At 38.0% G+C, this 15006-nt stretch overlaps 1 protein-coding gene across 1 annotated transcript in view; it reads left to right on the top strand.

Annotated features, from left to right (window-relative positions):
• The first annotated feature begins 1282 nt into the window (after positions 1-1282).
• Positions 1283-15006, top strand: part of TTC6 (tetratricopeptide repeat domain 6) — a 66270-nt gene continuing 52546 nt past the window's right edge. The window contains exons 1-5 of the mRNA XM_064512097.1: positions 1283-2563; positions 3623-3680; positions 9591-9677; positions 13931-14134; positions 14447-14571. Coding sequence (XP_064368167.1) covers positions 1704-2563; positions 3623-3680; positions 9591-9677; positions 13931-14134; positions 14447-14571 — 1334 coding nt within the window. The 5' untranslated portion in view covers positions 1283-1703. The remainder of the gene's footprint in view (positions 2564-3622; positions 3681-9590; positions 9678-13930; positions 14135-14446; positions 14572-15006) is intronic.

Genomic DNA, 15006 nt, shown 5'->3' with positions numbered 1-15006 from the left:
CCAATGTATCAGGTGTAAAAGACTTCAGATCCTCTCTCCTAAAGGGAGAGTGAGCTCCCTCACGTTGCTTATGCCGACGCAGTTCGGCACCGAGGGAAAGCCGCGCAGCCGCACTGGGAATTCCCGACGGAGGCAGCCCAGCTGGTGTAGGCAGGGCAAGGAGGGACAGCTGGGTGCTCATAGTTTGGAGCCCATGTTAGTGTTTGCTGTGAGAGTCCCCTGCAATTAGCAGGGGCTAAGTCCACTGTTGACTGGATTGCACCACCGCTGGCTGATGGACCCTGGGCACAGCCGCTCAGCAGTGGTGGTGAAACTGGGTTTCTGTTAGCGCTGGAGCCTGTCCAGTTTTACTGTGTCTTCACCAGTTCCTGGCAAGGCCACGTCACCCGCTGAGCCTGAGGCAGGGCAGCTGCTGCGTGCAGGTGACACCTCCACTACCGCATTTCAAGCCCCAGGCCCACACCGCCTGGCTGCGGGATGGTGCTGGCACCGAGGCAGCCGCGCAGCCAGGGCCACCGGCCGCCTCGCGTGTGGCAGAGCCCCGAGGACCTGCCGCGGCCGCCAGCGCCCGGCCGCCGGCCCCGCCGCCAGCGCCTCGAGCTCCCGCGGCCGCGGGCACGCCTAGGCAAAGGCGCTGTTTGTTTTCGGCCCCGTCGGGCTCCCGGCCGCAGGGACGCGCTCGGGCGGCCATGGCGGCAACGGCGGCCCTCCCTGCCTGCAGAGAGCGCTGCCCGCGGCGGCGGCCCGCGGCCCCACCTGCGCCGCCGGGAGCGGGGCCTCGTTGCTAGGTTGCGGAGCGCGTCCGTGCCCCTCCCGCCGGGCTGCGCCGCGCGGCCCGGGTAGGGGGCGGCGGCCGGAGGCGGCTCCTCCCGTGGCCGGGCTCGTCCTCGTCCGAGCCCGCCGGCGGGGGGGGGTAGGGGGGCGAGGCGCCCCCCTGCGCGGCCTGGGGCCGGTGGCCGCCGAAGTGGGGTTTGGGGGCGGCTGCAGGTTTGCTGCTGGCGGGTGCTTTTGCCGGGGGAGGCAGGGCCGGGCCTGCTTGAGGGAGAAGTGCGCCGCAGGGCCCCGGGGTGGCTGGTTTCTGTGGGAGGGAGCCTGTGTAAGTACTTCGGGAAAGACTGAGTTTTATCCCCCCCACCCCCCGTAGGAGTTTTTGTCCGAATTCCAGTTTATGCTCCCGAAGACAGAAATGTTTGGGTAGCTGCCTTACATAAAGTGCCGGTTACTATTGCTGGTGCTTTATTATACACACTCTGGCCAGTCTTGTTGAAATCCTTGGGGTCGTTACCAAAATGAAGCAGTCTTTACAAGGTTGGGTTCTGTGTTGGTAATACAAAACCCTATTTGTGTTTTAATTTACAGGGTATGTACAGTCGGAGAAAATTGCTAGAAAACACAAGCATGTTGGACTGAGTTACCTAGAAGAGCTGAATATCGTTAAGGAAGATGAGGCGGTATGCAGGGAATCTCAGTGGGACAGTCTGAAAATCAAGCGAGCTATACTTACTGCACCTAGAAACGTGGCCACACAGACCTTATTGGAAGATATAACACCAGATCAATCATATCAGTTAAAAACATTATCGTCTCATGAGGTCAAAGAGTCCACATAAGCCTGTCATGAATATAAATAAAAATATTCCTATTTAATTCATTGGGTGTTCTGAGGTTCACAGAAAGTAAGGATATCTTCTGAAGTAAGAGACATGAAAAAAACTTCTGATTTTAGCATGATGACTCAAAAAAATAAGTCTGTGGAAGAGGCTAGTGCTGATAAAAATCAGAGAAGTTGCTCTGAAAAAGTCAACAGAGAAAATGGCAGCTGTAGTCATGAAAGCACAACTGTAAAACTGCCAGTAATAGCTTCGTTAGCAGGTACCACTAAAAAAATAATTATGGTTAATCACCCAGCACCACCTCAAAAGCTGAGTTCTTGCAGATCTAATTTTCGTACAGGACCATTAATTAATAATTGCCCCACAGCATTACAAAAGACAAAAGCTGTTAGTAAAGTAGAGGATAGAGTGCATATACCAAAGATGAGTCCACAGAATTTAAAAAGAGGTAGAATTGAAGAAACAGAAACTGTGATTAAAGTTAGTGATGAACTTAGCTTTACAGATTCTAATTCAAATACAAATATTTCAAGAAAGGAAAAATTAACCAAGGCAGACTGTAAGAAGAGAAGTAGAGTAATTTCAAAAGCAAATCAGCAAGATTTAGACAATGAATCAGGCAGAATGTTCAGGAAAAGAAGCAAGCAGCCAAGTGTGAGGTCTGCTCAAGAACAGTTGGAAGAGGCTAGAGATGTGACCAGACCAGACGCTTCAAAAATATACGAGAAGAACTTCCAGCAGAGCAAACCTGAAGAGCCTACTTCCACACCAGCATCGCCTGTGAAAGTGGTTGCAAGGTCTATTGATGAAATAATTGCTTCCCTGCAGTCTACTTCTCCTTCTCCTTCAAACCAGACGATCAAAGAACTCCTGGAGAGTGTTCTTGGCCAGAACTACAACATAAAAATGGAAGTAGGTGAACCAGAACAAGAGCAATATTTTTCTGTTGGGTAAATGTTACTTTTATAAGAGTTGTATATTTTTTTTTCCAACTCCTACAATGTGTTATAACACAGAAGCCAGACAAAACAAATGGATAAAGACAGGAATATATCATAGAATGTCCTTCACTGTTTCTTCTGCAGTTTTTTTGATGTCCCTTAAAAATGAAAATGAACCAATATGAAAATGATTTAAAACATAATTTCTTTTTTGGATATTAGTTATATTCTCCTACTTATAGTTTAATACATCTTTTTTTTTTTATTCCCTGGTTAATTTTTTTCCCTGTTTTAAGATGACATATTTCAGTCTGACAGCTGAAGAAGTGCATTAATATGGAATATAAAGTATTGCTTCTTTTAGTTGTTATTGTTTGCCTTTGTGAAGTCTCCGTAAGAGAAATTGGGTATTGTCACAGGTGAGTAAACTGTGTAAGCTGCTGTAAGAGAGTCCTTTCAATTAATTACAGCAGGACATATCAATAAGACCAGGTATCAGGTTGGTGTTACAGAAGAGTGTCCTAGATTTTCACCGGAGGGTTGCTGATTCAGTTCGTAACTAGACTAATAACTTATTATGAAGTGTCTGTTTTTCCTCTCTGAGCAAGATTGATAGTTTTATTCCATTTCCAAGAGGGCTGAAGTTCGTGTCATGAGAAATACTACCACACTTGGTATCCGCACCAGAATTTGCTGTTAGAGATGCCATGGAATGAACAGACCCATGAACGCTGAACTGCTTACTCTTTTGAGCACCCACTGTCTCTGCAAGGAAGTGTGCAAGACTGATGAAAAGCGTGTGTGCCTGTGTTTTAGGAAACAACAGTGAACATTGTTTCCTATCAAAATATTATCTTTTATGATCATAGAGTATCTCACAAAGAATCTAAGTTTAGCACTTTCATTCTCTTAAAATGAGGTTGACTGTGTTTTGATTAATACAAAAATTACGAGAAAAAATTATCATGGATTGAACTACTTTAAATGACTAGTTACATGAGCAGCAATAGTCTGGAACTTGATTTCCAGTAGGTTTATATCTTCAGATTTCATTTTCTTCTGTCGCAGGAGAGCTGTTCTTGTGGTTGAGGCATTCATAGCGTCTCCCACCCCTGTATATTCTCTGGTATGTAACTGAGATTGAACTCACGGAAGCCTTTCCTCAGTGTGGCAGCATTGACATGATCCCTCTTCATTGCTTGACTCCTATTTTTGTGAAGATACAGGAACGTAACAATTTGAGACTGCTACCTTTCTGTCAAGCCTGATTGAAATTTGCCATTTGGTTCCAAAAAAATACCTTGGTGGAAGGGAAAGTGCACTGAAGAAGATCCCAACCCTGGAGAACTGTTTCTCATTCAACTTACCCAACTGGTAATTTGTGCTGTGTTGCTTGGCTTCTTTTAGTCTTCTATAAACACATCTTATGTTCTAGGTGAGATTTTCAAAATTTTGGCCTCTAGCAAGTCCTGTTGTTCTTAAATTGAAGTGTAGAGAAATGATTCTTTGTAGTGGAAACTACTGGGCTCAGCTTTGAAAATTTGACCTCTGAAGTAGTTTTATTCTATACCTCTAAAACTTACGTTAGTTGGGTTCAAAGTAAAGCAAAAATCTGAATGTGATGATGACTTTCTGGTCCAGTTGTCTGTTGTTTAATGTTTTTGTAGATACAGACATTAGTGAGAATCAATCACACTCTTGCTGATCACATTTTTTTAATCAAAGGCGTTTGCAGCAGGTGTCGTGTGAACTTAAGTGACCTTTCAAATAGGATGAACAATCTAGCCATTCTTTATTATTATGCATGGTTTATTTACTTTATACTGAGCTTCAAGACTTGCTTTCTCTAATGAAGTAAGAAATGTATTGTTTTAAATGAGATAGACATAGGTAGGAAAAGAATAGAACTCCCAAAATGAAAACAAGCTCTTAGAATGAAATGTGACTTTCCTTTCTTTAAAATAAATATTTTATTCTATTCTCTTTTTCTTATCCTTGATTTTGAATTAATGACTGGTTAGCATTATGACAGCTTATGATATTGCTGTGGGGCTGAGCACTGTTTTTGTCACAGCATTAAAAAGAGTGTTATCTGGGAATGGTATGCCAGCTCATTGGGGCATTAGTACTTAGCCATGTTTCCTTTGGTAACTCTGAGGGAAATCAGTTACGAATATTGATTCCCACCATGTTTTCTGTTGAAAAGTAGAATTTTTATCATAATTGTAATATCACTTTCAGTGCTTGGACTCATTCTGTTGGCTTTATTACCCATAGGAGTGAGTTTATATTCATTGCGGAAATGCATTTTCATGATGTTCAGTTTTAAACAGCCTGCAGCTCATCATCTTTAGTTAGTTTATTGTTTTCAGCAGATCAGTTTTCTGGTAGCTCAGATGAGATTGTGAGGGTTGTACCTAAAAGAACATTTTTGGTTTGGAAAAATAGCATCAAATTTGAATGCTACTATTAAGCAAGAACTATGCAGTGCTCCATGCTAGCAGCAAGCCAACATAAAATATAGTTTCATTTTTAAAAATATATCTAGCTCTTGTCAGCTAATCTCAAGCGTGAGGGCTCAAGGAGATTTTCCTCTGTATTGCTTTAACACTTTCTTAGAAGTCATTGGATGAAGGCTAATTTTTGTTAAAATGGAAGAAAAGGTGGACTTGTTTGTGTTTGCTCATAAGTGTAATCTTTTTTAGTTAGTAATTGCTATATATCTTCTTTATATTTCAGCTGAGATTTAAAATATGTAACAGATCATATGTTACTTTCTGGTAAACAGTATTTTTTAAGAGGCTTATTGAAAACATTCCATTTTTTTCCCTTTGAAGTGCTCTAAGGTGTATTCTAAGTTTCATGGAAATGAACAGGAGACTTCAATTTTTTTTCTAATAGATCTCTTTAAGTGGGAAAACCCTAATTCTTCTTATTAGTTTTCCGATTTTCCGCTTACAGTTGACTCATGGAATGTACTTCTCGCAGGCATGCTTGTGCATCTATTAAAAAGTAGCTAGATCAAGACCATGATGCTTTTTATTATGAGTTTGCTATTACATTATTAATTCAGGAAGTACACATTATTGATTATGCTCAGTAAGATTTATCATGGCATAGAAAAGTGTGGCATTCTCCTGCCACTTGCTGAAGGGAGCCACTCGGTCTTCAGGAGCGGACACCACCACTCCTGGATACGTGAAAAATTCTCTCTGAAACAGTTAACTCGTATTGCTCCAGATTTTTTCAAAAGGTGTACTGTTTTCATGACTTTACAAGAAATTGCCTAGTGAGAGATGCTGGGTAGGTCGGCTATGCGTGGAGACTTCTGAAAATTAACCTTTTATTTCTGCAAAGTTATTAATGTAAGTAACTAATTAAAAATAATCCAGTTGTGGAGTTTGCTACATTTTATCAACAATTAGTTTCCAGTACCCCAGTTCCTTACGATCATTAGGCCCACTTATTGCCCCTTATCTTGAAAGCACTGCAGGCTGTATGGGGCAAGGACTGTCTTTTTACCCCAAAGTCTAATGAAATGGGACACTAATCCTGATTAGGTTAGTGAGGTGCTGTTATAGTATGAGAATGAATTGATTTTTATCACCTGGATTGTAATATCCCAGAGCCTGGAGATTTGTCAAAGGGGTGCAGGGTAATTTATAGACATTATCTATGCATGTATATAAATAATTTGTTTAAGTTTACCATGAAAAAGAAATGTTTTAAATAATTTGTATGTTCACACGTCTGAACTGACTTCTTTCTGTCATTCATCAGGGCTTTTGTGACACTGGCTTTTGTGACCGGTGACAGAGATTTTTATCATCAAAACAGATAGGAAAATTGTTTATTGTAATAACATGTAACTGTTAAATGAGGATTTGAAGAAATACTAGATTAAAATATTTTGAGTGAGAGATAAATTTAGGGGTAATTACTAACAAATAACTTTAAATCTTAATTTTCTATACGTGAAGGCTCTCAGTGAATATTTTCAGCAACAAACACACAACCACTGACATCAAAATGATTTAAAATATTAAAATGATTTCTCATGAAGTAATATGCCGCATCTTCTGTCACTTCAAGGTGCTTGGTACCTAAATAATTCTCCAAGCTTGCAGAAGTAAGGCTATGGCTAAGAAAGCTGTTTTTAAAGCACAAGAGAATTTTCCATCATAAGGTTAAGATAGTGTTGGTGCAGGGAACAGATAGTGTTGGTGCAGGGAACAGCTTCCTCAAGAATCAGCAGAACACTCGAGAACAGATTCCCACAGGACTTAAGAGATACTACAGTTCTCAATGCTTTTCTTTCCAGAAGTCAGATCGCATCTCTTTGGCCTTGCTTTTGCTAATATAAACACACAGCCCATAGTACATATATACACAGTACACATAATTTTATTAAAATAACACAGTGGCATTGTGCCTGCAATTCTCCCATGGGGAGCGGACAAAAGAGAAAATGCCGCACCCAGCAAAGGAAAGCAATCGCATAACATGTACAGATGTCTTAAACAAAATGGAGGTATCATTTGTTCATATAAGTCTGTTTTTCACAGAACAAAGAATTTAACATATAAAATTATGATTTACAGATTCTGTCATGATTTAGAGATGAAGTTGATCCAGTGTGACTGAAAAAAAGGATTTGTGAAAATTTCTCTTCGATTCTCTGAATCGGTTAATAAACTGCATGGGGCAAGAATTACACTTGGCTAAATTCTGAGTGTTAAAACACATACTGATGATAGTCTCTAATAATTAACAGGCTATGGTATTTACCATGTTTGAAAATGTGCACATGCTGCAAAGAAGAGAAAGATTATTTGTTATAGTTTGAGAAGATAGTGTCAACTCTGTTCCTTTAAGGCTGAGGTGTTACTACGTTCCTATATTTATCCTTGCTGTTGCAGTGATTAAAAGAATATGTCATATGAGCTTTTTTTCTTACTCTCTCTACTGCCAAATGTAGATGAATTATTAAGGCTTTGGTTAAAAACAAAACACCAGTGTACGCAACCTCCTGCAAGACCACAGCTTTTTATTGCTTTTTAGCTTATGTATTTGGGGTAGTATACACACCTATCACTTTTTCTTGGCTTCACCACTCCTTTTCTGCTTCCTTTTTGTTTTGTAATATGCAAGAAAAGCAATGTTACAGATCAGGTTATGCTTTTTACTTGGTACGTTAAATTTAGTATGACATACAAAAAATCCTAGGCATTAAGAAAATAGATATTTTTAGATTATTAGGTGCACAATACATTCAATAGAAGACAGATGCTACTGTACTGAAGATTCTTACAGTGAAAGGGCAAATGAACGCTTGCAGTGCCAGCAAAGGTGGTTTTTTTCCAGGAAGTGATGAACTGTTTCTAGCATATACTCAATTGATATCTTTAATGAGTTCTTGCATTTACTTGTGAAATGTTTTTCCCAGAAATATTTAAAATTTTTGTAGCAGTCTTGTAAGAACTGTATTCTGAAATGAAATCTAGTTTAAATGTAATACTTCTGTTTGGTACTGTTATCTTGAAAACTTTATTCCACAAACCAGTATATGGCACAAAGGGTAAAGTATGTGTGTGCCGAGTTACCTACTCGTATACTAACATACAGTATACAGTATGCTCAGAAAGCATCCTGTCCTTAAAACTATCATCTGTTTTGGGGGTTGTTGTTGGGTTTTGATTTTTCCTTTCTGTTTTTGTATAGTTATACTGGAACCAAAAGGGGACATGATGAGCTGTGTTCTTTGACCAGAGGTAATAGTACTCCATGGAGCTGAAAACAACTCTAAATTTTGTAGTAGCTTTTCTGCTAGTGGAGCAATTATTATTTTTCTTCTGTAGAGAAAATGAATAACAGAAAATTGCAGTCTGCTTTTTAGCTTAACTATAAGCAGTTCCATGGAGAAGTTATTTATAGTGACGAGTTAAGCACGTGTGTAAATGTTTGCAAAATATGAGCCTAAGATCATTTGTCTATGAATGTACTAGCTGCTTTCAAACTAATTATTTAGTGAAGACCACAATCTTTAATCCATGAATATATATTGTTTTGATGGTGTTTTGTTCTGAAGGTAGTGTGAATAAGTAGTTCTTTTTGCATTCTTGTTTAACACTGATTTTCTTCTCTTGCTTGTGAAGCAGGCACCAGTCAAACATCAGGAAGAGAAAACTGAATCTCAAGCTAGCAAAGGCGTGCTGCCAAGTTTTCACCAACCAAGCCTGGTAACATTCTGTATTATCTAGGATCGTTAAAATATAATAAGTTAATTGTGCTTCTATTTGCTTGCAGTGTTGTTAAGATAGGTAGTTCATATTTTAAACTGATAAAACTGTGAAGGAAATGAAATTGTGCTTCAAAACATTTTAGTACTTCATTAATCATAAGTATGCTTTTCTTTCTTTCTTTCCTCCATTTTTCTTTTTGTCATTCCTTTTCTTCTGAGGTTTTCTCCAACTACTGGCTATGCTGAATTCCACTTCAATTAAGTAATAGGAGGATTAGAGTCTTGGAGTCAAGAGAAGTTCATCTATATTCTTACCTACTAGTGCCAATCATGCTATGCCTTGCATTCAAACTGTTTTTAAAGTTTAAAGATTTAAACTTAGATATGTTTGGGGGTTGCTCAGTATTTAGAGGTGCTAATAATTTATTCGCTTTAAAGGATCATATATCTCTTGATATACGTTTCTGATGTGTGTTTCTTCTTAAGTTTTGGAAGTGTACTTTGTAGAAGAAATAGACCAGATTTTTTATAAGAAATCTCTATAAACATTATTTTAGGTCCTTTGGCTATTACTGTGTTTGTTTTTGTAAATCCATTTGGTTGTTGAGAAAATGTTTGGCTTAAGATAAAATTGTTGCAGTGTTCTAGCTGCTTCATAAAATGCATGTTGGCAGTGAACGAGTAATTTCATATCAATAAATATACTGAATAATTTGTCAGGTAGCACAAAAGGGTTTTTTTTGACAAAATATTGTGCTTTCACCTCTTCAATGGACTTTTTCTTTCCCTAAAAAGATACCAGTAATTCAAGGAGAATCTCAAGCGGCAGAAAATGAATCGCAGCCTAAAGACCTGTCAACAGATACTAAGCAAGTGAAACAGGTCAGCAGGTTCAGTGCCATTGTGAGATAGCAGTAGTTTTCCCATGCTTAAAGGTTTTGATGTTTTAGAGTATACAGAGAGCTGCAAGCTCTTTTCTTGCCACCTGCCCTTTAAAAGAAGACTCTCCTATAAAACAGGTCTCCATACTGGTCCTGCAGCTTAAGCTTAGAGGAAAAAACGAATTAAGGTTCATTCGGTCAGATGTTGGGTTAGGCTTCTAATTATGAGATTGGAAATAAGATTACAAGTGAAACAACATAAATAAACTCCCATCTACATTTAACAACTGGATGCCTTCCTGCAAAATGGCACAATACTCAATATCCTTTTTTGGCTTTGCAGTATTTTACACATTACAAAAACCATCATTGGGATATTGACTCTATTAAGCTTAGGTTTTTTTTTAACAGAGAGCATGTACAAGTTTATAGAGACAGTACTACCGATGACAAATTTGTTACTAAGGCCAAGTAATGTCTTTTCCTGCATGTTGTCAGTTTCTAGGGTTCTGGTATCTCAAGGGTATCAACAAATACTAAAATAAAACCTTTATTTGGTTCCCTCTGCACCTTAACATGAATGATTACTGTGCCTTTAAGGGTATCATATGCTCAATGCAAAATGGAGTAATACTATTTGTTACAATATTATGTGAAGGACAACCAAAAATTAGATATATTTCTATTAGGCAGTTATATGTGTAGAAGTACCACGTGGTCTTGGCCTAAGTGTAAATAAATGAGATGAACACAAGGCTGGATAAGTTACGTGGAAAGACAGATGTGGGTTTTGAAAAGAAGCTGATAAAAGGAACAAAATGAAAAAAGGATTAAAAAAAAAAGATGTGGAAGTATTGATGGCAGTATTGCTGGAGAGTAGGTGATTTCAAGGGCCAGTCAATGTCAGGTCAAAATGAGACCAAGTCAAAACCCAAGATGCATACAGCTTACTCTGAAGAGCTAAGGAGCAGTGGAGCTCGGAGAGTGATTTGCAGGGGGACAACATCAACTCTGCATTAGTCCTAAGGCTGCATTCTGTGATGGCACTAAAGTGAACATGCAGTAGAGTCTGAGGTGACCTGGTGGTAATGGCCTAAACAGTTCCAGTTGGCTGGCATTCTTCTACAGCCAAGGATTTGGATTGCCTAGCAACTCCTGTGATAACCCAAACCTGCTGCCATTACATGTGATGTTAGTTTCAGCATGGGAGCCACAAGGCAGTCTCCCTTGTTTTTACACCTCAGGACCAGGGAGGAGGTGCACAGATTGGGAGGTGGAGAGATGGTGGTACTCCTGCCTTCAGCCTGTTCTCCCCGAAGTTGTTGCATGAGTCACTACCTGCGTTGGTTATTTCTACTAGGTGGATTCCCTAGCTTTCTTCCATTGAGTTGGGTGAAAATGAAATTATGAGACTTAAAAATCTGCTAAATTAGAAAAAGAATACTGAATATACAATATTTTTCTGTCTATATGTCAGAAAAGAAATGTTTTAAATCTTTTAGTATCTTTCCTTTGAGTAGTTGAAATCTTATGTGCCATCTGTATTTGACTATAATGCTCTATGTAATGAATATTAATAATGATCTTTTCTGTAGGTAGTTTTAAGAGTATGCTCTGTGATGGTGCCTTTACATCTATTGGTCTATTGGTTACTAAAATGAATATGCTAACTGATGTGTAAACAGTACACAGTACAGTCTCACTGTTGGTAGTCTCTATAGCACTCTAAAACGGTCAAACTATTTATCACTTCTGAATTATACACTTTTTGCCAGTGGAACACTTTCACATTTAATTCAGCAGGCCTATGGTACTATGATTATGTTTTTGAGACAGTGTTATTTTGGGCAGCATGCCGCTTCTGTAATACAGTAACAGTAGAGATAGTTGTAACAACACCCATCAGTGTGTGTTCATTGATCTGTTCATTGAACAGAAAGTGGTTTGCAAGATTGGCACCTGAAAAGGTAAAATAAGTTTGGTCTTACTTAATGGAAGTACTAAGCAATTTAAATAACTTAATTTGAAAGTGTATGCCTTCTCTATTACATGCAGAAATAATAATGCAGACAATATTACAGAAATATTACAGAAAGAAAAATTAATTCAGCTGTGTTTCAGAACCCATATGTATTAACTAAGTACTCTAGCCTATCATTAGCAGAACAATTTATATAAGGAGTAAGAACAATTTAATGTATTTTAGTATTTGTATAGAAAACTATTCAATAGCAGGTTTTTATGACATCTTATTTTTTGAAATAATTTTTCTTTGCTTAGTGGGTTGCAGGGCCCACACAATTTCAAGATAAATTGATTGATTGTGCAGATGAACTTGGGAATTTGGTTATACACAAAGCAATAGGACTGAAAAAATACAGATTTTTTCTTTAGTTGTTGTAATTTTACATGTTACTTGTCTATTTCACAGAAAATATGAGATCACAGAACTTTGGCTCTTGACTTTAAAATCGCAGCTACAGTACTCTTTGTTCTGCAGCTTTTCATTAGTCACATTGATGTCTGATATATCAAGACAAATGTTGAGGATTTTCTGTTACTTCTGATATAATTTACATGGCATATTTCAAAGTACTTGAGTATCTGGGCATTCCAAAAGCTGTTGAAGAGAATGTGTACACTAAGGCTTTTTTTTTCCTTCAAATTGGACAAGAGATCATGACAGAAACATTTACCTGACATTCAAAAGCACCAAGCATCATGATTCATTTATAAGCAGGTGTGCTTCTAGGTAGTATTTCTCAAATTTTCTACATTCCTTATTTTGTTAGACCATTCTCTTTGTAAGATTTTGATCAAATTCCAGTTTCTCTAGTAAATATGAAGAAATTCAGATGACAGAAGTCAGATATTTCACGTGAGTGCTAATATAATCAGTGGTGGTGCTTTCAGACAATTGAAGAAATGAAATAATAGATTAAAACACTCTAATTTTAAGTAAGCCTTTTCAGAAGGTAATTATTTATTTAAATGTCTTCTATATCTCTCAGTTATCTTTTACTTGGTGTTTTATATTCTTGTTTATGAATGATAAACTTTACCATAATTTTTTCATGCAGTGATTTCTTTGAAGAACTTGAATATTGTTGCTATCAGTAAGCATGGACAGTATGCCCATTTTTATTCTGGGCTAAATAAAGTATGTGAGTGGACAAAGAGTAAAATTTTGTGCTTTTGTGATTAGTTTAACCAGGTATGTGCCTGAAAAATCCTAATTAGAAAGGCATTTGGCCTCTACAGTTGAATTCTTTGGGTTCATATATACTTCTGTAAGCCTAGCTGACTGAGTTATAACCAGGGCCTATCAGGAAGGGCTGGGCAAAAAAGAGAGCTTAGTTTTAATTTTGAGAGAGAAAAGTTTTTCAAGACAAAACACTTTAAAACTCATTTTCTGTTTCTGTTTTTCATTGTTACACCAGGACTATACTGATTTATTTCCTTGAACCTACTTTGCTGTGTTATGTATGCAAGCCTTTAACAGCGGTTCAGAAAAATCTTTATTGGTGGCACTGCTACTCTGTTTTAGGAAGATGTTTAACAGATTACAGGAAGCAATATGGAAAAAAAAATCATAAGTATATAGATTCTGAGGCTGGGTTTTATGACACAGACACTCTGGCAGCAATATTAACTGAAGAAGTTCCTTTTTCCTGCCATTTGCTCTTGCCCCTGGACTACAGTGAGCTGCATCCTGACAAAATTTCTATGTGGAAGCACTCTACAAAGTGAATTGGAGATCTGGGTTGGTCTCTCGCTCCTGCCCACTCCCCCTCTTTTTTTGGCTAGATTTTTCAACATGGATCAGTTATCTGACCTGGTTTGCAGTGTGAAAAACGTTTTTTGGCACAACTGAGCAGGTGGTGCTCTAATGAATAGGAATGAGCAGCTGTACACGGAAGCAGTAGAAATTCCCTACATCTCTATTGCTGCTGAACTTCCTATATTGAATAAACTCAGCCTTGAAGAAACTTTTTCTGAAAGCGCCATCCTTTAAACTATATGTATCTTGAAAAGTTTTAACTTTCTGTTTTGAACTCGCATAAAATACAATAAAATTTTACATTCATGCACTTTTAAATTTAATAGTTTTGAATAGTAACATTATAATTTTGATGCTCTTTTGATTATTCTCTGTTTAACATATTTTAGAATGCTTATCTCAGCAATGTTAATACCATGGCTACCAAACTTCTTTAACTGTTTTCTTTCCCTTTCTTTCTTTCTTTTCCTTAGAAAGAAGAATCTCTTGAAATTCCTTATTGGTTTTCAGAAGTGATACATCAGCTTTCCCAAGATTCGCAAATTCAGGAATCTGAAGCTCGATTGTCTTTTTTAAGTGTTCCTTTCTTTTCTGAAACAAGTGTTTCATTCCTTGCAACTTTGGAGGATGCAGAAAGTAAACAGAAACCTCAGAAAGCTGAAACAACATCCTTACAGGTGATATTTCTAGTCTGTTAAAAGTTTGTATGAAGTCTGTTTTATACTGTTCAGAAATGAAATTTAGGGAGGGCACATTGGATATCTTGCTTTATCACACTTTACTGTGCATCTTCTATCCTGAATTGCTGCAGGCAATGATCTGTGTTGGGGCAGTGGTTCTGAACTACTCTAGTTTAGCTGGATTGTGTTCTCTGATGGGTCAGATTTGCTTGTTTGCCATCGCTCTTTGTCCTACTCCAGAGTAGATGTGAAAATATCCATATAAGCTATCTAACACTGTTTTTTATCCTTTGTTCATGTACTTTTTAGACTCCATCCTCAGACATGCTGCAGGTGGAAGGAAAAGCAATAGTGAAAGTTCAGAGACAGCTACAAAAGGAACACCATTTACAACAGTCTTCACCTTTGCTGCCCACTCAGACTTCAAATGTCAAGTAGTTTTTTAAATCTTATTTCGTTATTATGAAAATAATATTAAACATTAAGTTGTAAATGTTGTAAATTCAGCATGATGGACATGTTTGAAGTAGAAATAAGGCCACCCTTAAAACTCTGGATCTGAACACTTACAATTTTAAGCATGTTTTGATCTGAACTGTCAACTTTATTTTGGTATCTCTAGTTTTAGCTTGATGTTTGTCTCTTTGAAATACTTCTGATTTACAGTTTTTAAAATCTGGAGCTTATTCAGTCCTGCTGTATGCAGATGAAACTTCTTGACTGCAGCAGAAACTGAAGTTGCTTTTGGGGGGTTTGAATTTGTCCATACAATTCCAAGCGTAATCTAATCAAAATAATTAAAAACAAACAATGGAAAATACCACAAATTTAATATAAGCAATGCCAGCTGTAAGCCATCATCTTTAAAT

This window comes from Dromaius novaehollandiae, chromosome 5, assembly GCF_036370855.1.
Source record: "Dromaius novaehollandiae isolate bDroNov1 chromosome 5, bDroNov1.hap1, whole genome shotgun sequence".
Classification (NCBI taxonomy): domain Eukaryota; kingdom Metazoa; phylum Chordata; class Aves; order Casuariiformes; family Dromaiidae; genus Dromaius; species Dromaius novaehollandiae.
Note: the sequence above shows the minus strand (reverse complement) of the source record. Positions and strands in the feature narration are given on the sequence as shown.